The sequence below is a fragment of the Mytilus californianus genome, unplaced genomic scaffold, assembly GCF_021869535.1.
Source record: "Mytilus californianus isolate M0D057914Y unplaced genomic scaffold, xbMytCali1.0.p SCAF_2, whole genome shotgun sequence".
In the NCBI taxonomy this organism is placed as follows: Eukaryota; Metazoa; Mollusca; class Bivalvia; order Mytilida; family Mytilidae; genus Mytilus; species Mytilus californianus.
Window position 1 is genome coordinate 88,133,213 of NW_026262668.1, and position 27,765 is coordinate 88,160,977.

The window sequence follows — 27,765 nt, forward strand, 5'->3', positions numbered from 1 at the left end:
TACAACGAATTTGATAAGAAAAATAATGGAATTTTTGATCGACCACATATTTGTTGAGTTTGATGGACTAACATTTCAACCGACAGTCTGTATTCCAATGGATACTAATTGTTCATTCCTACTGGCTGACGTGATTTTGTACATGTATGAAGTAGAACGAATATATATACTGAGCATTCTTAAAGACAAAAAGAAAGGCATCTTGCAAACAATGAAAATCCAAATGTGTAAATGTATTTTTCGATTATTTAATGATATTAGCTCTGGACATTTATTATTCTCTAAAATAAGACTGTTGTGTGTGTGCTGATATAAAGAATATTTCAAACAAATTCCTTTAAAGTTTTGTGAAAAGAGTTTCATTTTAGGTATCGAAATGTGTAACAAGTGCTTATTTAAATCCCCACTGGAGGGCTTCTGACAGACTGAGTGAGCGTAAAATCATTGTTACCGATAGCCGATGACAAACAAGTTAATAAAAGGTAAATGATTCAGTATTATTAACAACAGAAGTCACGGTTGTCCACACTGTTACGGGAATAGTCAACGGGAATGCTAGATCTGATGCCTTGCGTTGAAAGATCGATGACCAGACTCTAAGTACGTTATAAAACCCTTTCAAGAAGACTTGAGGTTCTGATTCTAGACACAATCTTTAGTCATGCTTAGCATGTCATATTCTAAAGACATTTCAAAATTTTACGACTATTCTATCATTCTATCTACTTTTCAGACATGCCATATTAATTTTAATGTACAATTGTTTTTGTTCTACATATATATAGAAATATGTGTCACTAGAAATTAAGCACATAAAGAATTATGGGTTACTAAAAACCTTTTAAATATTACATTTTTTCAATTGGTGGTGTTGAATTGTGGACATCTAAAATGTTCTTCATTAATTCTTTTGCAACATATTGAAATAAACGCAGTAAAATCGTAGATATTCTTAAAATACCTGATCTAACTCTTAAAATGAAATGGGATAACTAATGTGACAAATATCTAAACAGCTACAGACCTGGATGATTCTTCAAAGATCATGTGCTACAATATAAATGTTCAAAGTTTATAGAAAGCAATTAGTATTTCAAGGTTTAAATGCAGGACTCGTCTGAAAGCGCCAGGTGTCTAACGCAACGATTTCGTACATTATAACTACTTTCATTTCCTGGCTTCAATCTGATACAATTACTTTGATCACCGAATAAATGTTATCCTTACATAAACAATTCTGAACTTTTTTCTCCAAAATCTATAAAGCTTACAATAAGAAACCGTGGCTATTTGAATATCTAATTGTTCAATCCAATATTCCATAATCTTCCTTGATTTTTTTATTCATTTGACACTGTTAGTTGTTTCTTTTGATTGTTTGATTATTTTATAAAAGAAGTTAAATGATTATCTGGAATACTAAGTAGACGGTAAAGCACTTGGTATTAATTTTTTAAAGCAATGCTTTCACCAAATTGATATCAGTCGTTTCCTTCCTTACAAATTTGTTCAATATTGATGAATACGTTTAGTAACGTACTATGCATACGTAGGGGGTAGAAAAAGAGACTTTGTCTCATTTTTATAAAATTTCTTGGTTATTTTCCATCCAAATTTATTGTTTTGCTTTTTAGAGACTACCTTAGCAGGATACACCATTTTACAGTCCTATTTAGCTTATCATTGGACAGCTGTTGTCTTTTTTTTTAGTTATACATTGTTACCTTTTGTCTATCACGTATACGGTATACTAAAGTACCAAATTTTTATCCTGGGTAAATAAAGTCGCACTGGACCTTATCTGTCAAAATTGGGACACATTTGTGATATCTATAATGATGGGTATCAACCTGATTCACCAGAGTTCTTATTTTATCAAACGCTAAATTACAACAAGATACATAATGTTTCATGAACATCATCTTACCAAAGCTACCAGCAATAAATCAGTTTTCTTTTGAACAATCGTTGATGATGGTTTATTATCATACACATGCCATTTGATATGGGCTTAATTTGACCTTTTGACACAATTTGTAATGCATTTCTGTTATTCAATGTTTACTTATTTTGTGTTATATCTCGTCTCACTATTTTTAATATGTACCATCTTTGATATAGTAAGACGATAAATTTTCACTTCTGTACTCGAACTGTGAAAAATAAATTTATTTATTTTGTAAAAAAATGTTTCCGTACTCTTAACAACAAAATTATTATATTTAAATATACCTGTGCATGTTATTTTATTTAACGCCATTTTGTCCCAGGTTAGAGTTGTCTTTTTGACATTGTTCCGACATCTTTTTTTTTATTAATATTGTATCTATATTGTGTCATAGATCAAACTTATTCGTTCAGTATATGTTAACTTGTTTTTGTTTATATGTCTTTTTAATCGAGTTAAGCCATTCCAATTAATATTTTATAGTGTGTCTTTTTATGTTGTAATGTTACAATACTGTTTCAGGTTAGGGTAAAGGTTGGCGCATCTTAAAACGTTTAAACCCGCTGCATTTGTATGCACCTGTCCTACGTCAGGAGCCTGTTGTTCAGTGGGTGTCGTTTGTTGGTGTGGTTCATAAGTGTTTCTCGTTTCTCGTTTTTTATATAGATTTGACCGTTGGTTTTCCTGTTTGAATTGTTTTACACTATTCATTTTGGAGCTCTTTATAGCTTGCTGTTCGGTGTGAGTCAAGACTCCGTGTTGAAGGCCGATCTTTGACCTATAATAGTTTACTTTTTATACATTGTGACTTGGATGGAGAATTTTCTCATTGGCACTCATACCACATCTTCTTATTTATATTTGTAATTTATTCTTTCCCTCAATCTATAATAGTGTTGTTTGTCTTTGACGTTGTCCGAATATATATTTTTATTTATACAAAAAATCAATTTCACAGAGTGGTCGTTTCAACGAAAGAAAAACAACATATATTGGCATGAAATTTAAATTTGGTAAATATTATTTCAGAATAATAGATTTTCAGTGATGTTTATGCAAACAGTCCGTACGTTGTGATATTTTGTGTATTATGTCGATCATTTCAGAGTGATGGTCATTATTACTTTTACATTATAATATATAATATAACTCTTTGGTATTCAAATCCCTTCAAACAACAAAACAGTTACATATAGATTGTACGTTAAAGGCAACTCTGGGCTCGTCTAAGGTTGATTTGTAAATTACAGTATTTGTTTTCATTTCTCTTCATGTAATGCCGACATAAATGGCCTTTAGAGTCTATGTGCCATTTGAAAATCCTTGATCGTACATTCCGTGGAACATTATCTGTAGTAATGTCCGTTGACTGAGTGTTCAAAGAATTTTTGTTGGTCTCGTTTACTGTTCCTGTTGAACGAATTTCAAAGTTGTCATATATGCCCGACTGTGCCCGGTCCGAACATGAATTTTGTTCTTGAGATGCTAATCGAGCCGACCTATAATATCGAAGGTAGTGGTTGTATGGTCTTCGCCGACATACTCTCTTTAAGATCTCAGATTGAACCTAAAATTAAGAGATAAAAAACAATAAAACTCGAATATATAGTTAAACTCTTCACCAGGCTGAATGAACCTTAAATATTTATAAAAATAAAAACAGGTGTGTGTGTGTGTGTGTGTATGTGCATTAATAATTATGCCAGAGGTATTTGCAGAAATAACGATTAAATTAGATAAGTATTTAGGAGGATTGGGCAAAAAGTTTAAAGCCGCCAAACTCTTTATGTGCCAGTTACAAATCAGAAACCTGCAATTCAGTGTTTGCCGTTCGTTGCTTTGTTATTCGTTGATTATATTACACACATCAGTCAGTTGGGTTTCTTGTTTGAATTGTTTCATATTTGCCATGTCGGGGCTTTCTATAGCTTACTATACGGAATGGTATTTGATCATTGTTAAAGGCTGTAATTTGTCCTTTAGTTGCTAACATTCACATTCACGGCATTTGGACTAAGAGTCTGGTAGATAGGTATCTAATTGGCAATACTACCAGTTTCTTATTTTTACGCTAATTTATCCAATTTTATTCTACCTTGTAGTGTTGTCCCTCAGGCAAAGTTGACCTTAGATGGATTTGGCTATTTTGTTTTGGTATTTTTTGTCATAAAGCTCTTCAACTGTTTCGGTACTTGTACATCCTCGGCTTTCAAATACTCGGCTTTGAACGTTCCTGATGAAGGTAAATCAAGAAAAGCGCTTCGGACGCATGAAATTATTGTTGCTTTCATCCTGCACTTTTGTTACCTCCTTTTTTTACCCTGTTCACTTATTTCATTATTGTTTCATAAGCTGCAATTGTGTATAGTGATCATTACCCTAGCAAAGCAACCGTTTGATTTTTATGGTGAGGACTTATAAGAAATCTTAAAGAAAAAAGGAGAACCAAACTTTTGTGTACATATATATAATACCTATTGAGATGGTATATTAGACGGCGTTCAGTTCCACAATACACACGAACAATTGATACTTTATATTGATTCTCTGCATACTATTGTTTATATGGATTTTTATTTAAAATCTGATATACAATAAAGAGATTTGGTATAAATGCCAATCAGAAAACTGTCTAACAGAGTACAAATGAAGCGGATTTAAGCAACTATAGGTCACCGTTTGGTCCTCATCAATGATCAAAACCCATTCCGTAAAGTCAACTCTGAAAGAGCCCAACATGAAAAAATGTGTTACAAAATAAACAAAAAACCTACGGCCTGATTTATGACAAAACATTAAACAAACAACAAATATGACATACAACCAGCGACTACCACTGAAATACAGGCTGCTGACTTGGGACAATACCATATAGAATGTGACAGGGTTAAACATGATAACGAGCGCTCATCACTCCCCTAACCTGGGGCTGTGGTGTTATAGCACAACATAAGAACAAGCATATCAGATCGGCACATAGCACAAAACACAACTAACATTAATTCAAAAGACACATAGTATCGACCTACACAACTAACATAAATTCAAAAGACACATAGTATCGACCTAAGACTACTTGCAGTTACTAAAAGCTAATTCAAATAATAGTAATAACAACTAATACACAATCATTTTCTCCCAGAAATAAGTATCATTCAGTACACAACAAACAGAATTGTGTAAAAACGTCATAAACAGTCTGAAAAAAAACACGACCTTGTGCAATGCCAAAATATAAGTATTTAATATCGACAGGATGTAGGACCATTAATGTTCATGTATAATTTATATACCATGTATGTTTTAATATGTAACACATCAAATTTTAGAGTTGAAAAGACAATGTGGCGGGCATGAACTTGACAGCTAATGCCGCCTTTACTGTTAAACCAACATATCTATACGTTGTTCTGTAGGTGATCTACATAGTTTTCTAAATGATAGGTATTGAGGTGTGTTGTATACATCAGGTGGTACTTTGTTCATTTGTCATTGTAAGTCTTATCAAGGAACGACATGATATAAAATATTTCATTATTTCTACAGATCCAAAAGAGAATTGTAAAAATGTATAACATTATTTGCATCAGGAAAGGATTATAGAAGTTTCAGGTAAAATAAGTTATAAATAGTACATGTACATACAAAAAAACATTTTTACCATGAAGGTAATATTTTCCATATGTGACTGTAAAAAATGTCTATAGAAACTGTGGATGGCCAATCTATGATAGTTCCTGTTTAATTTATTAACAAATTATTTTAGACTTAGGACGATTCAACCCTCGACACAATGTCTGTTTGATGCCATCTAGATGTCATATTTGTTATTTTTGTCGTTATATTGTCATATCTTTTTGTTCATATTATTTAAAAGTACGTCTTTTGCCATAGAATCACATAATTCTGATATTAACCCCACCTCCTAATACAAAGCTCGTCAAGATTTTGATAAGGGTTAAACTTCATTCACATTTAAAGAGGACCTGGCAAAATAAACACGAGTGAAAAAAAGCCAACACGAATATTCATATGAATTTTGTCCAAATATCTTTCTCCAAAAAATGATTCTAAAATGATTTTTTTTCTCAGACAACTGTAATCACCATCGGATTTGATAACTAAGAGTAAGCATTTATTCTTTTCTGTTTTTGTGTGGGTGTTTTTTTATGGTTACTATTTCATAGGTATTAATAATATATCTAATTCACATTGAAATATATAAGGGAATTGACAATAAACGAGGGTTGTGATCAGATGCCAAAGTCTAAAGAGCAAAAACATTATATAAATACATTTCCTTATATTGAAATAGGGTACAAGTGTAAAGTCACAATAATTACGAATTTTGTATGCACTGATTTTCATATACCTTAGTGTATTGGCCCCCAAAAACAGTAGAAATTTGTAGCAACGAGAAGTAATAATGGCTAGTACAATAAAATAGGAGATCTTCAATTTCCTAAAAATAAATAAAGTGTTATTATGACTGAATAAGCATACAAAACAATGCATATTCGCAATAAACTTTGCCAAACTGCCATAAGCGTTTCAAAACCAGGAATGAAGACAAACACGTTGTCGTTATTCTCATCGATCGATTCGCTTAAAATTGTTATGAAGATTGAATTACCGATTTTATTATTTAGAAGACTATACGGAAGACAACATGGACCAAAGTTGCATGAAATATCAATGAATTTTTGTGACAACGATACATTTCCCAGTTTGACGTCTACTGATTTTGCATTCTACGGTAGCAAATTAAGACGTCAACGACAAAAACTATTTTTCCGTCATTCCTTGATTAGACTAATTTTTTACCGCTTAAATTCATTAGATTTGTGTATTTTGTTTATTCTTAATTACCTCTCCGTTCATGAAGCAAAATAAAATTGCTACCACTAATCCCTGAAAAAGAAAAAGTAAGTAGAAATAAATAGTATTGTTTTTTTAATAACAAACAGAAGCCAAATCAAATGGTACAAATGAAAGAGAATAAGAAAACAAAATCACAAAGCAGTCCGATGATAACGAAGAAGATAGAGACCGACAACTTATAAGCATATCAAGAAAAATCATAATGATATTTAAACTAAATAAAAAATAAGTATATAAAATAAATCAAGAAGTGTTATGAACCTCCTAATTATTATCAGGTTTTTAATTATCTGACAAAAACAACTATTATAATACATTCTTAATATACCCCCGCTTTAAAAAGTAGGGGTATACTGTTCAGTCCGTCATTCCGTCCTTCTGTCCCATGAATATTTTTCGTCGCATCTTTCTCAGAAATTACATAACAAGGATTTCTGAAATTTGGTTTCAGGATTTATATGAGTCAGGGTATATGTGATGCGTTTTCAGATTCATCACTTAACAACTTCCTGTTTACCGAACACTTGCATCATTTTACACATGATAGCCAAGTTGAAAATGTTCGTCACATTTTTCTTAGGATCTACAATACAAGGATTTCTGAAATTTGGTTTCAGGGTTTATATGAGTCAGCTATACCGTGTGATGCGTTTTCAGATTCATCACTCAACAACTTCCTGTTTACCTTATACTTTTAGCGGGGCAGGGGTATCATTAGTGAGCAGTAGCTCACAGATTCACTTGTTCTCTTTGTCTGTACAATTATAAAGCCAGATCATATTTCCTCAAAGAAAACTTATCGTCCGAAAAGGTTTCTTCCAATCACAGTCCAAATTAATTTATAAACCTTGAAAATGTTAGCATTTAAACGTATAAGCCTGTGTGAATATGTATTCAATCAATTTTGTGTCCATATCATGTTGAAATAATTCATATAAAGCCTTTACCAAACGTTACAAGCTGCCCTTGTAATTTTTATAACTGTAATTTAAATTGTAATGTAATTTGCTCACACTTTGTTGTCAATGTAATGGAATTTTATGCGAATGTCATACAAGTGAGAGGTTTAGCTATCTATAAAAACATAATGAAATGCCTGTACCAAGTCAGAAGTATGACAGTTGATTACCATTCGTTTGACGTGTTTGAGCTTTTGATTTTGCAATTTGATAAGGGACTTTCCGTTTTGGATTTTTCCTTTGAGTTCGATATTTTTGTTATTTTACTTTTTAATACATACTACTAATAAAGCAAATTACCTGAAATGAGCTGAAAAACATTTCAAAGTAAAGTTTGACTACTTCTGCCACAGGTGGAATATCATCAGGCACTCCTATAAATACTATGTAATGAATTCCAAATAATGGAATCAAAACTAATGTTGATTTTGCTAGACGCCTGAAAGTAAAAAACAACAAAACGTGATAACAATACATAACTTATTGGGTGAAATATGACACCGAAACCACAACTGTAAAGTTATTGGTGCCAGAACGATCCATCTTATGTGGTTTAAAGAAATTTAGGTATGCTATATATTGTAGCTTTTAAATGTATACTTTTGGCATAGATAAATGCATCGAACTTTTGAATGCTTTGAATATATTAATAATACTTGGTGTAGCTCCGTCGAACACCAGACGTTGAGTCGTGAAAGACATATAACTATTCAAAATTATACAAAAATTATACAATATTACAAAACTTAAACTGTACATATACTATATCCAATGATACATAAAAAGGAGGAAATCCACATAGCTCTGTCTGTTTAATAAATTGCTATTTCCTTGACGGATCTCGAAGGGTATCCAGGATATTTGGCGCTCTTGTTTGACACTAAAAGGGTCTGTTGAGATCTTATATTCGGTCAAATTTATTCCATTAAAGTATAGTACATAAAACGCGACAAAAACAACAAAATCATACCTGTACTTATTCTTTCTCGCTGACCTTGACAACGCCTTTCTCATCTTAGTATTCAACGACCATAAAATATTAATGAAGAAGAAAAAGTTCACCTAAAATGACAATCAATATTAAGTGGAATATATTTAATGGTAAAGAAAGTGCAACTGCAGTAGGTTGTAGCATATCCACTATTCATTAGTCGTGAAATTTATAGTGTTGTTTTCATTTTTTTAACACACTGGGTCGATACCGCTGGTTGTGGACAATTAGTCCCCACGGGTATCATCAGCTCAGTAGTCAGTACTTCGGTACTGATATGATTTATATGAAACCTTTCATAAATTGTCCGTTTATAAATTAAGAAATTATCATAAAAACTAAGGTTTCAACTCCATCAGGCAAAGTTGACCTCAGACGGATTTGGCTATTATTTTAGGCCCTTTTGGTCAAAAAGCTCTTCAACTGTTTCGGTTCTTATATAACCTTGGCTTTCAAATATTCGGTTTTGAGCAATCCAGAAAAACGCTTCGGACACATGAAATTTATAAAGTGTTGTTTTCATTTTTTGAATTTAATGTTTTAGATTTGTTACTATTTCGTCATAAACATGTTTGACATAGAATAACCATTTTAAAAGTTGTTGGCCAATTTACATATGACACAAGGCCTACACAAAAAGATGTTTTACCCAAATTAATATCCTTGTATCAGACATCTTATGACATAGTATACATTTGAGAGAGAGGCCTTGTCTCATATCTAAATGTTAAAGACAAGATCTCAAAATAAGGCTATTTGGGCAGGATTTGCAGTTTTGAATCAAATGTAAGAAATTTGAAGCCCAAACTAAAAAATAAATTTAAATGGAACAACACGAATTTTATAAAGACAAGAGGTTCATAAGAGATCCGGCTCATTTTGTATCATATTTAGCTGTTTTAATGCTTTCAACATTTATTAGTCCACACCGTTTTTTTTATCGTAATGCGGCTTGATTGGAATTTTAGGAAGAAATTATACTCAAATCGCTGTCTTTTTCATGCCCAATTTTTCTAAAACAATTGAACTGATTATTAGTATGACAAAACTTGACAGCAAGGCGTAAAATAACAAGTATTTCAAGGGGCAAAAAGCACATAATGAAAAGTTGATTAGACAATTGTGTCTTCTTTGGTCAAAGACTGGCTATCAGCTGTTTGTTCTCATTTATTATTAATGTTTTTCAAATCATAATTGGCACACAAATGGCATGTTGGTTGAAAAAATTCAAAAGTTAAAAAAATAGTTTACGACAGAAAGTAGTATAAGTGTAAGAGTGTAACATTCATAGTGGAAAATTGTAATGTTCATATATAGTGTTAGGAATTCTAGAGTAAATGAAAAGTTTTACACATTAATGATTATGTTGTAAACACATCATTAAGATGAATGTCATTGTTTACATAAAATCTGAAGAATTTGGTGGCACCAATTCAACGGAAAAAAATGTTTGGATCGTATCATGATGAGATTAGATTCCGAAAAAAAATAACTGATCAGAAATGAAAAGGGTATTGAAATCGTTGTAAATTCTATGCATTGTCTGTAATGCAATGTCCTTGCAGTGTAATGCGTATATAAGTACATTTAATGTAATGGTTTGCATATAATTGCCTGATTAACCTAAAACGACTGATTCAAAATTCATTTTGTATATAAATAAGACGTTCTTATTTAAGTAAAGATTCATCCACCGAGATGAATTGAGCACGGCATTTTGTTTTCGCTTTCCACTGTGTTTGCCTCCGTGTTCTCAATATTTTTGTTCAAATATTAGTTATTCAAACTGTTTTCCAAAAGCGTACCTGGAGAAGTTGATTTTTAGAAACGCATGTTGTGTGCAATACAATCGGTATTCATGTAGCGGAGTTAGCAATCTTAATCAATCCAATTCTAAAAATGATGTATAGCATTCTAAAACCTAAATAATTACCACAATACTTAAAACGACTGGTCCTCTCAATATCCAAAAATAACCAGGTGTAGGATTAGTATTCCAACATCTAAAAAATAGTAAATACATTAAAAGATAATGCATGTTTCTGCATTTTGTGCTAGCTACACACAAACTGAAAAATGAGACTCATTCAGCAATCAAGGAAATAATTTTTAAATGAAGAAATAGGAAAGTTCTATAACGTACTGCCGATTCTCTGCATGTTAAGAAATATCCATTAGCCTAATGAGGAGTAGCTAATATATAATACTACTAAGGAATAATAACCGATGTACCGAACCATCTGCATCTGAAACCGGAATACAGAGTATCATATGTATTTGTTGGACAATTGGGAAGTTAAAATGTTGGACAATCGGGAATTATTGATTCTAGCAAGCTGTCAAACCAGGTTCAACTCAACATTTTCATCAGAAAATGCCTGTACCAAGTCAGGAGTATGACAGTTGTAAATTCTTTCGTTAGTTTACTAACTCTTACGTTTTAATTTGACAGTTTTGATGTTCGATATTTTTGTTATACTTTTTTGATAGTACTTAATTTGTGTAATAGGTGTGTAGCTGATAACGACAGGTAACTAGGCAATGTAACTTATAAGATTTTACATAAACATGGGGAAAAGTTGGTATTTAACATTATAAAATAATGTTGGAGAATTAAAAATTTGATGTGGGACAATCAGAACTCTAAAACATTAAAAAGTGGGACGATCGGGAATAAATCTGAAGAAACAACATGAAATAAATATCACTACCGGAATCGTTTATATCCAATCATAGTAAAGGTCCAAATTACAATCTCCTGGAACAAACTGAACATTACTTACAGACTGTTTTCAAATGTTATCCTTAATCCAACCCATGGGAATACAGACAACGTTGGTAAGCCTGTAAACATAAAAAAAAACTATTAATATATCATTTTTTACACTGTAGCAGACTATGGAACTGAATCATTCAAATATTTGTTCCAAACCATATCGGTTGAAAATATTAGTAATATATATTTTTCATTTTTAATTGTTTATGCTTTCCTTTGCCGCTATTAATCTCAACAATATATAAATACATTGATTTAAAGGAACAACATGAAAATTCAAAACTCAACAACGAATTAAAATGTTGCAAAGAGCATAAGCTTTCAATGAGTTTTATAGATATAATAAGCCGACCATGATAAACAATATTTTATTTTCTCGTCTCGTTTAAAGCATTTATATGGAAGGATGTTTTTTTTAAAATAAATTTACAATTGTCTAGACCAAAACTGTTTCTATTATTTGTTCACAGGAATGTCCGTGCAGCATCCCTTTTTAATAAGTACCATAATAACATAATTATTTCCTAATTAAGCCAAAGTATACGAGATTAGTATAATTAACTTCACTAATAATATAGTTCAAAGACCGTTCTAAGTCTTAATTTGTTACTTATATATACCTATTAGTACTTACAAATTGCTGAACGCTTACATGATAATACAATTATTTCAACATATTTATTATCGAATTTTCCGTTAATATACACGAACAAAAGTTAAGAACCATTTGCTTTCATCTGTTATTAGTATATTAATTTCGTAATAAAGCCAATTTCATAGAAAAACAGTCTAGCTAACGAGCTGGAACATAATACCTGTCATTTTTCTGCATAACCTACAGTTGAATTGATTGATTGACAATGATAACCATTTCTCAAGAGCTTATACGAGAGAGAGAGAGAGAGAGAGAGAGAGAGAGAGAGAGAGAGAGAGAGAGAGAGAGAGAGTAACGAGCCGCCATTCTTCTCCTCTAAGAAATTCATATATCATGTATATCTATTATATAGTCATTTTATAAAATTTACTGTTTGCTAAATTATACATTATTCTAAATAATAAGGATGTTCTTGTCCCAGGCAGAAAACCCTGGCCGTGTTAGGCGCAACTTTTTGGAAGTTTTGGTCCTCGGTGCTCTTCAGCTTTGTACTTGATTTGGCTTTCAAACTTTTTTCAATCTGAGCGTCACTGGTAGGTCTTGTGTGGACGAGACGCACGTCTGGCGTATTGAATTTTAAGCCTAGTACCTTTTGCTAGCTATTATTCGTGTGTTTCTTTGTCCTATATGTTCTCCCATTTATTTGTATTGTGGTCCTGTCATGTGATGTTGTCGTTTTGGCGTTTGACGTTGCCATAAAAGCGGGAGGTTTGGCATGCCACATAACCAGGTTCAACCCACCATTTTTTTCTTAAAATGTCCTGTACCAAGTCAGGAAAATGGCCATTGTTATATTATAGTTCGTTTCTGTGTGTGTTACACTTTAATGTTGTGTTTTTGTTGTGTCGTTGTTCTCCTCTTATATTTGATGCGTTTCCCTCAGTTTTAGTTTGTAACCCGGATTTGTTTTTATCTCTATCGATTGATGAGTTTTCGAATAGCGGTATACTACTGTTGCCTTTATTTATGTAGAAATATTTAATATATTGTTCATATCAAATATATAGACCATAAAATCTACAACACGTTTACATGTGCACCATCATAATTATTTTCAGTCAGTTAAAACCAACCCTCAATTATCAATAAAAACATCATACCGAATTTTATACTAAATCACTTTATATATGGTGGGGTACATGTTGCTAAGGCTCGAGTTTTCAGTTTAGCGGTTTGTGGACTCTTGTGTAATGTCATCGTTTATCGTTTTGTTTTGCCATTGTGTTTTAAGTTTTTCTTCTACTTATGATTTTTGATTGTCCCTTTAGTATCATCTGTCTCTTTACATTTATATATTTCCCACATTGCAGCACATAATCTACCCAGTAAGCCAAAAGTATATGCGATTAGTACAATCAAGTGCATCCATATTATTTAATATGTCTAGAATGTTGCTAATATTTCTATCAATACTTTAATGACAATAAAAACGTAATACGCTGACAACAATTTTGCTTTCGGTTGTTACTGATCATTTTTATATTCAGTGATGTAATTTTACAGGAAGAATTTATTTAACCACATTTAAATTTAATCAACTAGAAACGTACTTTTGTAAAGACATTTCCTTTTATCTCCTCTGAGAAATATTTAGTTACTAATGGTGTATTACATTACAAATAAGGTAACAAATCATTATGAACAAATGCAATTATTTTGGCAAAGTTCTGGCAATATCAAATAAAAATTGAGAATGGAAATGGGGAATATGTCAAAGAGACAACAACCCGATCAAAGAGCAGACAACAGACGAAGGCCACCAATGGGTCTTCAACGCAGCAAAGTCCATTTGGGAGTTTCATGACAGATTTGAAAGATATACTTATGCTTAATTCTATTGCCAGTATGCATTCAATATTGAAATTACTTTTGTAAAATAAGACTGTTAAATCCTTATTAAAAAATGAAAACAACACGTTATAAATTTCATGCGTCCGAAACGCTTTTCTGGATTTTCTTAATTAGGATTACAAGGACCGAAACAGTTTAAGAGCTTTATGACCAAAAAGGACCTTGAAATAGCCAAATCAATCTAAGGTCAACTTTATATTAACCTGACTATGGTAAATCTGGATTAGAGAGGACATCAATTTTTCAATGTTGGTATCTATGATGAGTTTATTTATATAAGATTTTCATTCAGCTCCCTTAACTATAATGTAGAAATAATAGTTGAAAATGTTTTTTTTTTTATACTTTTGCCATGCATCAATGTTCTGTGTCTGTGATTCGGTTTGTCACAGGAACATATTTAAAACATTATATGACGTTTTCCAAATCTGCAGTATTTAAATAATGATAATTGGTTTCATTTCCAAGATAAACATGTTTTTTTTAATGATAGGATTATCGTGAGTTTTAAAAATACTGTTTGCATCGACCATTGATGGTACACATAAATAAATTTTAAAATGATTACAAATGAGATATGAGGCATACATTGATATTACTGCAACATAACGACACAAATAACCTCTTTTGATGTTGTACTCTTAAATCACTGTTCCAGATTAGGTGGAGGGTTTGACGTCAACAAACATATTTAATCCCGCTTAACTCTGTATGTGCCTGTCCAAAGTCAGGAGCCTGTAATTCAGTGGTTGTCGTTTGTTGCTGTATGTCATTTTTGTTTTTCTTTTATTGTTTTGTAAATACACCTTGTCGTTAATTTTCTCGTTTGAATTGTTTTACATATGTCATTTCGGGGCCTTTTATTGCTTACTTTGTGGTTTTAGTTTTGCTCATTGTTGAAGGACGCATGGATATATATAATTGTCAACTTCTACGTCATTTAGTCTGGTGGAAAGTTGTCTCATTGACAATCATACCACATCTTCTTATTTCTATATATCGTATTAACAAGAGAATTATGGTCAATCAGCTTAAAAGCCAATATCCAAACCAAAAATTGTTTGTAGTACGTACTACATCTACAAAATATCAGGCGGTATTTTAGATCTTTATGAAATTTTGAATGCATTTGGAGCTCGTGGAATTCCATCTGAGTATAGAAAAATTGATAAATGTAGCATTCATCCTTTCAGCAACAATGAATAACAAAAGGGACGATTTAAATTCTCACATTCCTTTTTGTCCCGTTTAACCCCTTACCAAACGCATCTTTGTTAGCAACAATATATTATATAATAAACATACGTACCCCAACCTAGCAGTATATACCATCTAACACATTTCCGTTCTGAAAATACTGAGACCATTATTAATATATACAGGTGTAGTCCCTCAACAAATATCCACATATAACTTGCAGACAGTATGTAGTAAAACGTTGTAAAGAGGAGTTTACATTCCCAATGCTGCAATTAAAAAAATACTTAAAACAAAATACTTTGTATTCATTAAGACTTGTCCTATTGGTTTATACTCAGCTATATCGATCGTGGATATTTTGGTTTCTTGGATTGAAACAAAAACAACTAAACACGTCCTTTGATTGTATGGCAACAAGAACCCAACCAAACACTGTAGGTTAAACTCAGGTGCCCGGAGAGGTAAGCAGGTCATGCTGCCCATGTAACACCTGTCGTGTTGCTAATGCAAGAAAAATATAGGTGAAATGTCCTACTCGGGATCGTAGTTACTATTAATGGAACATATCAATGGTCATCTGGGACACCGATATTCCGAAACGGTCACCAAAATCATGATGGCGTCCGTAAAACTTTTTTATGGGAGGCTTCAACTCTATGATTTGGAACATTTGGCGCAATAGCTTCCTTGTAAATATTTATCCTCTACCAAGGTAATCATGATAGGAAACGCAAGCTTTGGATTATCGTATCAACTGGGAGATATAATATCCCATATGCAGTCATTACTGGGATGTTGCTACACTAAATGGGAAGTTTACCTACGGAAAATTGAATTCATCCCTTTTTGATAAAGTTTAGTTCTCAACCAACCTTGATGTTCAATTTCATAATTCCAAATGTAAGTCAAGATATGAGACATACTATGGTATCTTTTATTTCAATTTCATTGTTTCATTGAGATATAAGAAGTCAATTTATTCACCTAACTGTGAATTATTCAGTGAAAGGATATCATTTATATAGTGTGAATTGAAGTTAAAAGATAATGCAAGCCTTCGTTTTCATTTTTTTTAAAAGCTTCTGTATAAACCATGTGAGATTTCCAAGAAAACATTATGTGACACAATGATTGCCTGTGCTAGTATACATATTTTGATCTACTGAAACAGGAATTTTAAGTTGCACCGACCATAAAAGACTTAAAAATTTAAAATACATGTATACGTTAGGCTTTCGATCAATGTTCAGAGATGTCCACTTATAATTTAATATTGTTAAGACACTCAACTAATGTTCAGTAAAAATCGGCTGGTTTTTTTTGGGTAGCTTTTATTGACCTTTGGCAAATCATACAATAAATTGCATAACAGAACAGGATCGACATTAAACAGTGTGCCTACGCAGTACTGAATTTACCTACGGGAACATGTGTAAAAACACTTACTAAATTTAAAATCAAGAATAATTTATGTATGAACTATACATATTTCAGACATTCCTAATCAATTAAACTATGCCATTCAATAAATGAAAATAATATGATAAAACGATGAAACTTGAGCAAATACACGTGGATATTATTTGGTATAATACTGAAAGAACACTGAATATTGTTAGGGCATCAAACGGTATTGCATTATGAATTTAAATAATTTATTAGAAATTATAATTTTTTGTGGTATTTCTTACACCACGCAAAATATCTATCTATCTAGTATATTTAGATAATATTTCCTTGAATATATATCTCATATTAAGACGCAACACACAAACCTATATCATGATTCGTTACAATAAACGAGCACATAAATGAATTCTTAAAAATTAACTATTAAACGATAAAATAAAATTGAGAATAGAAATGGGGAATATGTCAAAGAGACAACAACCCGACCAAAGAGCAGAAAACAGCCAAAGGCCACCAATGGGTCTTCAACACAGCGAAAATCCCGCACAAGGAGGCGAGCTTCAGCTGACCCCTAAATAAAAATATGTACTAGTTCAATGAAAATGGACGTCATACTAAACTCCAAAACATATAAATGAACTAAATTAAAAAAAAAAAAAAACTTACAAGACTAACAAAGGCCAGAGGCTTCTGACTTGGGACAGGCGCAAAAATGCGGCGGGGTTACAAATGTTTTGTGAGATTTCAACCCTCTCCTATACCTCTAGCCAATGTAGAATAAACAAACACACAGCAATACGCACAGTAAAACTCAGTTTAAAAGAAGTCCGAGTCCGATGTCAGAATAGGTAACAAAAGAAATTAAGCAAAATGACAATGATACATTAATTAACAAAGAATTACTAGCAGTTACTGACATGCCAGCTCAAGACTTTAATTAAACTGATTGAAAGATTATGGCGTCATCATATGAAAATCAAGCATAATCCCTCTCGTTAAGGGTTTAGTATCATACCATCATAAAATATACGTGAAGAACATAACCCGTATCATGCCAACAACTGGTTTTAGAACCATCGTTGTAAACAACGTTGCAAACAAGTGGACCATAGAAAGTTACAATAAAAGTGGTGGGTAACCTGCATGGTTTATCGATTGATTTCTGTAATGTACCCATCGGAGAATATAATGTTATCAATCTGCTTACCCTTCCGGAGGACCTAAGATCACTCCAAGATTTTTGTTGGGTTCGTGTTGCTCAATATTTGTTTTTTTTATGTTGATGTTTCCTGTACTGTTGTTTGTCTGTTTGCCTTTTTCTTATTTAGCAATGGTCTTGTCAGTTTATTTTCGACCTTTGAGTTTGAATGTCCCTTTCGCCTCTCTTTTTCAAACTACAAAATAGTAATGTGAACTCTTCTTCTGAATAGGTCTTCCTTGGTTTGAAAAACAAAAACAGATCTATTTTTGTTGATTATTTCTTTCAATTGTCTAAGAAATCTTATTTACCTCACTTCGATAATAAAATAAAAGTACAAAGTAAGTTTGATGAAAGTCCCAAATACTAGGAAAATGAAACATTGTCATTGTAATGTGATGAACATAAACTTACATATAATATTTAGGATATAACCGACTTTTTACTCTCAATACAGTCAACGGTTCAATGTCATAAGATGTTTGAACAATAATGATTAGTATAACACTCAATAATTAAATTTCTTAAATGAAAGACCACATTTCGTTAATGGCTGTACTTGTAATGCAACATGATTATTGCTGCAAATATAACAATTATGTTACATGTAATTCTGCATAGCTAAATTAACGTTAAGCCTTACCGTGCCATTAGTTATAAATATCACAGTATCATAAGGAGTCTGTTCGACATCCCCTGGCAGACCTAGTCCCTGGACCAGTACATTGTCTCGTATAATTGTCACCAAAGAACGTAATATGAATGATATGAACAAATTTACGTGAACAGTATTTCTGGGACAATGCAGGCGCCTGCAATTAAAATATGATATATTAATACAGAAAAAAACTATTTTTTTTTGGACATACAAACGCCGATTTATGTACAGTCAGCTGAAAATTTTGAATCGAAAATGTTTAACATAAAACTGCTCAGTTATGATTGAAAATAAACTTATCATAGATACCAGGATTGAAATTTTGTATTTGCGCAAGACACACGTTTTGTCTACAAAAGACTCATCAGTGACGAAAACATACAATGTGAGAAACTTCACAATACTGTTAAAACCTTATTTTATAATGATCTTATAAAATGTATACTTTAAGTTAACATATTCTACATTTCGATGAAAATTATTATTCATTCATAGCTATTGAATTTAAGGTGGATGAATTTCAATATCTTTATCCTCCTTTCTTTTATTACATTCAACCCTTTAAAAATTGTTAGCCCTATCTATAGGTTTTTCGCTGTACATTTTTGTGGCAGGCCCTTCATTCTTAGTTTTAGCTTTGGAAATCTATCTCCTAAATATACTAATTGCGTAAAATATGTAAGAGCACAATAAGTTGTAGATATTTGACTTTGATAAGGACCCCTAATATCAGTTGAAAATACATAGATTTTTTTTGAAAACCAATACTGTTGTTATAAGGGTAAATTCCATATAGAATAATTGTACATCAAATTTAATTTCGGACTTAGATTAGAAAATGTGAAGTAAGTCCGCGTATGAAACACATCAATCTGCGATGGGGACGATAAAATGGGATGGTCACACTGAAGTGCGATGGTCTGCCGTTTTGTCTTATAACATGAACGTACAATGTAGTGTTTGAGATGGTGATCCGATATGGGACCATGATAGAGCGACTATAAAAGGATAGATCTCGTGATCCGACAAAGAATTTCATATTTCCTCCAGTAAATATTGCAGAAAAATAATGCAACAATCTATCTTATTCCGTGCTCTCATTCACAGCAGCCGAATATACTTGTTATTAATGTGACCAAGGAAGTAGTACTTGAATTTGTAATAAATTCCTCGTTTTTCAGTATTTAAAATGATTACTGGTTTGAATGAACAATAACCTTTGCATATAGCGTCTATAGTGGTCAATTTTTAAACGCTTGCATGAACGTTGGGTTATTTTGTCGAAGCCTATTTACAAAGTAAACAACAACGTTTCAGTTATGATACGACATGAAATGACTATTCATCATGGTATTCTCGGTGATTTACTTAAAAACCCGAAAAACTGCTTCTAACAAACAAATCGTCTTCTACATCGAAATGAGACTATGAAAAACATTAAAAATATAGTTTATGTAATCCGTCGCACTTCAGCGTTACCACTAACGCACTTCAGTGTTAGCACTAACGCACTTCGGCGTAGCTATTAACAAGATAGCGCCACAATGCTACCATCGCACTTCAGTGCGATTAAAAACGCATTTCAGCATCTAACCACCACACTACAGCGTGACCATCGCGGTTCGGAGTACCATCGCGGTTCAGAATCCTTCATATATGTGCATTTTATATTACAAATGAAGCCGTACATTTCAGATTGGACAGATACGATCAGTTCAGTCGCTAAACGTTTGAAGTAGAACTTTCGAAAAAAAGGAAAAAATCTCTTAAACCAAAAACACATGAGAAGATTTAACATCACAAGAAAGTGGATAAACATATGAAGATAACAATTACACACAAAACTTTCTTCTAAAGACACTGGATAATAAATAAACAGCTGCATCATGAGCGCATGATACGCCCGTCGCTTTTTCAATAGATTTAAACCAGTCATCAAAGTTTCATGAAAACTGTTCAAAGCATTTTTGAGTAATTGTCCGATAACTGGAAAATCCCCCTTTTTAATGAATAAAACCCCATAACTCGGAAACGTAATATCTAAATTTATAAAATTCGAAAGAGAGCGCACATCAATAGACATAAACAATTCACCAAAGTTTCATGAAACTGTTCCAAGCATTTTTGAGTTATAGTGCGAAAACTGGAAAACCCCCCCTTTTAGAATGAATAAAACCCCATAACTAGGAAACGTAAAATCTAAAATTTATGAAAATTGAAAGGGAGCTCACATCAATAGATATAAACAATTCATCAAAGTTTCATGAAAACTGTTCAAAGCATTTTTGAGTTATTGTCCGAAAACTGGAAAATCCCCCTTTTTTAATGAATAAAACACCATAACTCGGAAACGTAAAATCGAAAATTTATAAAAATCGAAAAAGAGCTCACGTCAATAGATATAAACAATTCACCAAAGTTTCATGCAAATTGGTTAAAGCGTTTTTGAGTTATTGTTCGACATGTTGACGCCGGACGGACGGACGGACAACGTTATACCATAATACGTCCCGTAAACGGGCGTATAAAAATGGAGTATTTTTCTGGTATGTGAACGTTTTCAAAATATACCCACTTATTTTGAGAGCTGTTTTTTTTCTAAGCAGGTCTTAGTATTCAGTATTCTAATTGAACCGTAAAAACCCCATAATAAACTGCATAAAACATACCTAAAATATACCATAACAAACACGGCTAAACTCAATGACACCAAGGATATACCATAGCCGATATTGTACATAATTTTGATGTTTTCTAAATGTTGCTGAAAATATTGAAAAAAATCAAATTATCATAAGTAATTTCATCATGGAAAATATCATCTACCTCTGTAGGTATTTTTATTGTCATATTCAGCATATAAAGGTCGATATTTTTCTACGATAATAATACAAAATCCATGACTTTTAAATATTTGGCATTGAGCGTTCCTGATGAAGGTAAATCAAGAAAAGCGCTTCTGACATTATACGATTTACAAAACGAATTCTGGTATTTTGTTCTGGTCAGAAGGCAAAAATGTCGAAAACATTGCTATATAGGCTACCGTTGAATCCTACCAAAAACTAAAAAAAAAAAGAAAAAGATATATCAGCAGGGAATGATCTTGCGCATTATTTTGAGACAGATATACAAATGATTGATAAAAACAAATCAATGCGTGTTCCTTGGGTATCAATTTTCGCTGATGTCGCGTTTCAAGCAAAACTTGAAATTTAATATCTAACGACATATATATTTTCCATTGAGTTCTAATGTAGTAATCAAAAACCATGCCATTTGGAAAAGGACAGTGAACAGATATTATGGAAATTGGAGCCGATTTTTACATCAGCAATCAATTTATGATTTCATATTCTGCCTATATATTTACTAAATGGCATTGAAATTTGAGCACTTTGAATGTTAACTTATTTTGACATTGACACAAAAGAAGGCCATTTAAGAAGCCGAAATATTTGTCAATACAATGGTGATACCTCCTCTTTTCCGTATTTTACTATCTTTTATCGGCACTTTGTACATGTTTCCTTTGATCTTACTGCCAAATGGATTGTAAGATCATGGACTGGACCTGTTAGGCAATGACGGCATGTATCAATGCAGTTTTGTCACGTGTTCATTTCTATCATCCCCGTCGATTTATCAATGAAATGCACGCAACTTCATTCACACAACCGAAAAACTATGACAACATTTTTTACTTACTTTTTCATGTTATTTCATATCCTCAACCAAAAAACATTTGTTAAGACATATTGCCGACAAAAAGAATAATGGCATTTTAGTTTTTGATATTGATTTGCTCAGCTCGAATATCAGCTTGATATTCTTGCTGAGAAAGTCAGTATCAAAAACAAAAATGCCAATACTCTATATATATATCGGTATCGCTGCACCATTCTTAAGACTTTTATAAGGTAATCAATTTACGTTGTAATCCTAGCATAAAAAGATGTCATTTTTTTAGGTTATTCAAAATAAAGTTCCCCCCTTTTCAACGAAAAATTTGCACATCCACACATGGAGCATAACAACTGTACACAATTGTGTTCCAGTCCCATTCATACTTTATGTCGAAAATGATATGCACATACTGTTTTCACAAACAATTAATTTGGAATTGAATATTATACATAATGTCAATTGTCGGTGAAATACTAGCAGAATAGATGCTTCTTAAAACTTATATATGCATATCTTCAAATGACGCACAACAATTGGATACAATTGTGTTTATGTTCGTTGTTCTCGTCTACTGGGTGTCAATTCAAGAATTCAGAGTGGTATAGTCTTTTAATATTTGCATAGGAAACTCCTCTCAAGTCGATCGGTATCAAATTATATTTGTAAGGAGTTCTCGACACTGACGTCAAGGTATCATTTAATGTCTTCCCCTCGTTCATCTGTAGATGAGTAAACAATAATGCTGGATTAATTTGGAACAGTTCATTAAGTGGATATGAGCCTCTTATTGAGATAAAATATCAAAAACAGCTGACATTCAATTTCAAATCTAACGTACTCTTATTGTAATGATAAATATTAAAAATTACCTGTACTAATGTTGGAACCATTGTCGGTTGATTTTGCTGCCTTTGATTAAAGCAAGATGTATAATTTGTCCATGTCTTATTCAAACCATTGTGAATGTACCATCTTCCGTCTGACATACAATGTTTCGATGCATTATCTGAAGGAAAATTTCTCATCAATTATTTATGCATCTTGATACCACAACTGAAACAAAAGGACATAGTTTCATTTCTTAGGCAAAGCTGTCAATAGACGAAATTAACTGCTTAAAAGTAAAATAAAAAGATACCGAACTCCAAGGAAAATTCAAAACGGAAAGTCCTTTATCAAATGGCAACCTCAAAATCTCAAACACATCAAACGAATGGAAAACAACTGTCATATTCCTGACTGGGTACAGGCTAATAGTTTTGATACTCACAAATTTTGGCTTCCTAAAACTCTTAAAGTTTTGTGTAGAAAATACCCGATGAAGGTTATTCTAGAAAGGTTTGTCCTGTGCAGTAATATAAGTATAAGGTTGATATCAATAAAAATATACTTTATCATGATCCATTTTGAATTAAAATATGCAGATATTTATATAAAAAAGTGCATCATCTACAATACAATTACAAATTCCGTCTTGAGTTCTAATATTGTAAATGAATAGTATACAGAAACTCACTGTTGTAATAAAATTCATGGATATAATCCGGACATGATAGAATAACCTCTTCATCTGCTTTGGTCTCTGGCCAACAAAGTATACCATCCCAGGTTCTATTGCAGTATACCTCTAAAACAAAGATAATAAAAAGAAGTAGTAAGAAATAAAATTCCAATTGCCCGCCAACAACTGATAGGTCTTTTATTTTAATTTTGTAAACCATTAGTCATACAGACACAGAGTGCTTTAAAAAGCGTTAAAACCAATTAAACCCTTTAAAAAGGTAAAAACACACACAATTCATTATCTTGGACGTGGTATTGACCTTTCACCTGATGATCTTTATCAAGGTCATTGGTCCCCGATGTCCTTGCAAACTTATACTTTTAGGTCTTGGACCTTTGGTTTCTTAGTTATAGCTAATAATTCTAGATATGTATTGATGGTACGGATACAAGTGTGAAGTTGATTAGAACATGTCATACGGTTACGGAGGAAATTTTGCCAAAGTTTTGCAGAAAAAAATAGAATAATAATAATCATAAGTAATAGAGTAAGGGTTTCCCTTTTGAATAAGGAAAGACCTTAATAATGATAACTCAAAACTATGTATTACTAAGCATCACAGCATATTGAATATACGATATAACGGGTGTACTGCACCACCTTCAGCTGTAGAGGCATATATCAGGTATTCACCAAAGAGCATTGCTTAAAAACTTTAACAGATTCGATGGTTGAAAAAAGATTCCAAAAACCAGGAAATTTAAACACTATTTTCATGTTTATAGATAACGCAAATATGTGTAATTCGATTGCTAAAAAAGTGTATCTATTTTATTTAAATAAGTACCATTACTAGAATGTGGTCTGTGTGACGACTGTGATAAACAGTCAATATGTGCACGTAGGATAGCCTTTTCCTGGTCATCTGGGCTTATGAATACTTTACCCTAGAAAGAAACACAAAGAAATAAATTTAAAAAGTAGCATGTACAATTGCAGTCTGTCATATGCGGTATAGGAAACCTAAGTGTTGTATCAATATATTGATTTTCCCGTGAAAACTAGAGTCGTTTTTTTATGAATGAGTTACACCGTTTTACACAAGGTCATCGATCCGTTCTTACTGTGACGAAATAATATAAGAATTGTGACATAGGACATTTACGGGAAAGTACATAAATTCGAAAGTCGTCTATATACAGACAACACAGAGAAAATTATGGATATAAATATGAATATAACTATAAACGATGACATGACGAAAACATGTGGAAATATTTAAAGAGGCAGTATACACGAAAGACATGTTTCGATAAGAATACTGACAAACCGTGAAAATATGAAAGTTAGATATCAAGGAAAAATGTGTATTGTGTCATAAACAGGACTATGATGAACGTAATTAATAGCAAAACCCTCATGTTTTGTCATGTTTGACCAGAGCTAATTAATTATGAAGGAATATATATTCACATCACGAACGATGACCTAGACATTCTTGAATCACATGTTCACAAAAACGAAAAGTTATAATGACTTGAATTGCAGTTTGAATTGACTTTGTTTCTTTGTCTAATTTGCTCTTTTCTGAATTAGAAGACTTATCACTCTTTTAAAAGTATCCCATGTAAATCGGTTATGATTTCTACTTAACTAAACGTAGCGTGGCGAAGGGGTAATTGTTATTATAAAACTATTTGAAATTTCTCGCAAATTTGTTATGTTATCGGCAAAAAATCAATTGATAAATGAATAAATAATTCATCAAAAATCTAACAAATAATTGGTGTAATGTATGCAATATATTTTGTATGACTGTCTTAGCAGTTTCTTATTTTTTTTAATATTATATTGATTTGTCATTTCTATGTTTTATTCTGTTGTGTATCCTTTAATGGGTTTTTTAGGCTGATTTCATTTATTTATTATAGTGAATTCTCCCCTTATATGCTTATTTTTTGGTTTTTAATTACAACATTGTTTAATTAATGAATATGACTTCTACTAAACACTCACAACTCCATCGTGTATCTAAAAATTGTAATCGTAAATTCTTATACGTCAATAGTCATTAATCCGTTGCGTACATTCAGGTAACGCTTTTGCAACTTCGTTACCAATTGAAATCTATTGACGCCATAATCTCGTTTCCTGTTAACACCGTTTTCCTATATTTATCGTGGTCCTGGCATGTCTCGCTAAAACTAATAGATGATCTCTTTTTAAGCCGAATTTATCAAAGTTGTCGGTTTATCCTATTCCATATTGTTTTGGTGAACATGTTTTCTTATTCGATGAACACCTGCGCATTTATTAGCTAATTTGGGGGTTCTATGCATATTGGGCGGGTTAAAAAAAATTCTTTATAAACAGTAAAATCATCGTAAACAGAACGTTAAGGATGGCATCAAAATAACTTTCATTCGTGTTTATATACAAAATAAACTATATTCTATAATTGTCAACTTTGTGTGTGTGTGTGTGTGTGTGTGTGGAAAACCGAAAATACTGTCTTTTTTACCAAAAGAAAATGTCAAAAGTACGTAAAAGGAAAAATGTATAACTGTTCAGAATCGTCACTTTTGTTGTAATTGTTCGAGTGATATTTTCCGTATATCCATTATTACGGTGTTGTTTTCCCCTTTTTCCAATAAATCGAATTTTAATGTTCAGATAAATATGGGATAGGTAAAATTGCATAATTCAATTTACGCAGCTTAATTTGAACATCTGTAAATATTCAGTAAAATACAGATAAAACGACAGGATATTTGAACAAAAGATGCAGGTTTCCTTGTTCCTTTTGTCATGACTAAATAATTACAACATCCACGGTTGAAATAGATATATCATTGTTATTCAAAGTTGATTGTCATATTTTTAGCTATTTTTGTTTTGATATTGTTAAGAAAAAGTCGGTCAGGAAGAAGTTGTCATATTGATGTTTTCATTTCTCAATTTTATAAAAGCATATCTGATATAATATTAAATTTCAGCTCCATGAGATTTAAAATATCATTTGAACAAAGACTGACATGTTTATAAAGCATCACTTCAATAAATTTTACTTGCATAACACTTTAACTATTTTTTAATTAATCTACAAAGCTGAATATCTAGTGACTAAGATTGGTAGATGCATCTAATCTGATCATTCCTAAAATATACATGTTAAGAACTTATATGCGTAATATAAAGTAATAATATAATGTCAGGAGGTTTAATTGGTAAAGTTGGATGTTCATTAAAAACACAACTTGATTGTATATCAGTTTAAAACTTAATATTTTTTTCATGAAAAAGCGGGGCTTCAAATAAAATTTTTGAGGACGGAATTTGATTAAGGTCAAATCACATTCACAAATTTGTCAAATCACATATGTTGTAAAGGACCACCTCGTAACAAATCGATATATGTACACTATAGATTAATCCGTAAGGTATCCATGAAATTAAAAGCTTAGTAAGAATAATAAGATACCAAGAGAAAAAGAATTGGCGATGCTGGAACATGTTAATTACAAAGTAACATTAGTTCTGGTATCTTTTAATTTTTGTTTCCGTATATCCATAATTACAGCATTGCTTACCCTTTTTTTTCAATAAATCGTATGTTACTGTGCAAATGAATATGGGATGTGCATAAGTGCATAATACTAGTATTCGATTCCGCAACTAAATTTGGAGATTTCAACGAAAAGCTGTAGGTTCCATTGTTACCGACTAAATGAAAACAACATCCACATTAGAATAGACATATAACTTCAGAAGATTACATCAAACGAATACATGTTGGTAGTAAGTTGAATCACAGACACATCATATATGTTATTCAATTGGGGATCATGAAGTTAAAACTTGTGAAGTGTCGATTTCGTCAAGTGTTAATTTCATATTTCACTCGTTTTTCCTCATACATGTAACTCTGTAGATCATTTTTTGTCAGCAAAATGCTCTTGTTAATGAAGTCAGTATAACGTGAGCAAGAACGAACGTAGAGTTTTAATTGAGATATGTAAACGCCATAAGATTGGACAAAAGTATGTT

The 27,765-nt window shown here is 32.0% G+C and overlaps 1 protein-coding gene across 1 annotated transcript in view; it reads right to left on the reverse strand.

Annotated features, from left to right (window-relative positions):
* Positions 1 to 3,072: 3,072 nt before the first annotated feature.
* The window catches only part of LOC127727716 (secretin receptor-like), a 77,902-nt gene continuing 53,209 nt past the window's right edge, over positions 3,073 to 27,765 (reverse strand). Inside the window, exons 2-13 of the mRNA XM_052234831.1 lie at positions 24,566 to 24,665; positions 23,731 to 23,841; positions 23,084 to 23,220; positions 21,197 to 21,291; positions 18,513 to 18,681; positions 15,371 to 15,527; positions 11,563 to 11,623; positions 10,713 to 10,782; positions 8,759 to 8,850; positions 8,089 to 8,227; positions 6,818 to 6,859; positions 3,073 to 3,515 (exon numbers count right to left, since the gene is read on the reverse strand). Of these exons, the coding sequence (XP_052090791.1) occupies positions 3,153 to 3,515; positions 6,818 to 6,859; positions 8,089 to 8,227; positions 8,759 to 8,850; positions 10,713 to 10,782; positions 11,563 to 11,623; positions 15,371 to 15,527; positions 18,513 to 18,681; positions 21,197 to 21,291; positions 23,084 to 23,220; positions 23,731 to 23,841; positions 24,566 to 24,665 (1,536 nt within the window). The 3' untranslated portion in view covers positions 3,073 to 3,152. The remainder of the gene's footprint in view (positions 3,516 to 6,817; positions 6,860 to 8,088; positions 8,228 to 8,758; positions 8,851 to 10,712; positions 10,783 to 11,562; positions 11,624 to 15,370; positions 15,528 to 18,512; positions 18,682 to 21,196; positions 21,292 to 23,083; positions 23,221 to 23,730; positions 23,842 to 24,565; positions 24,666 to 27,765) is intronic.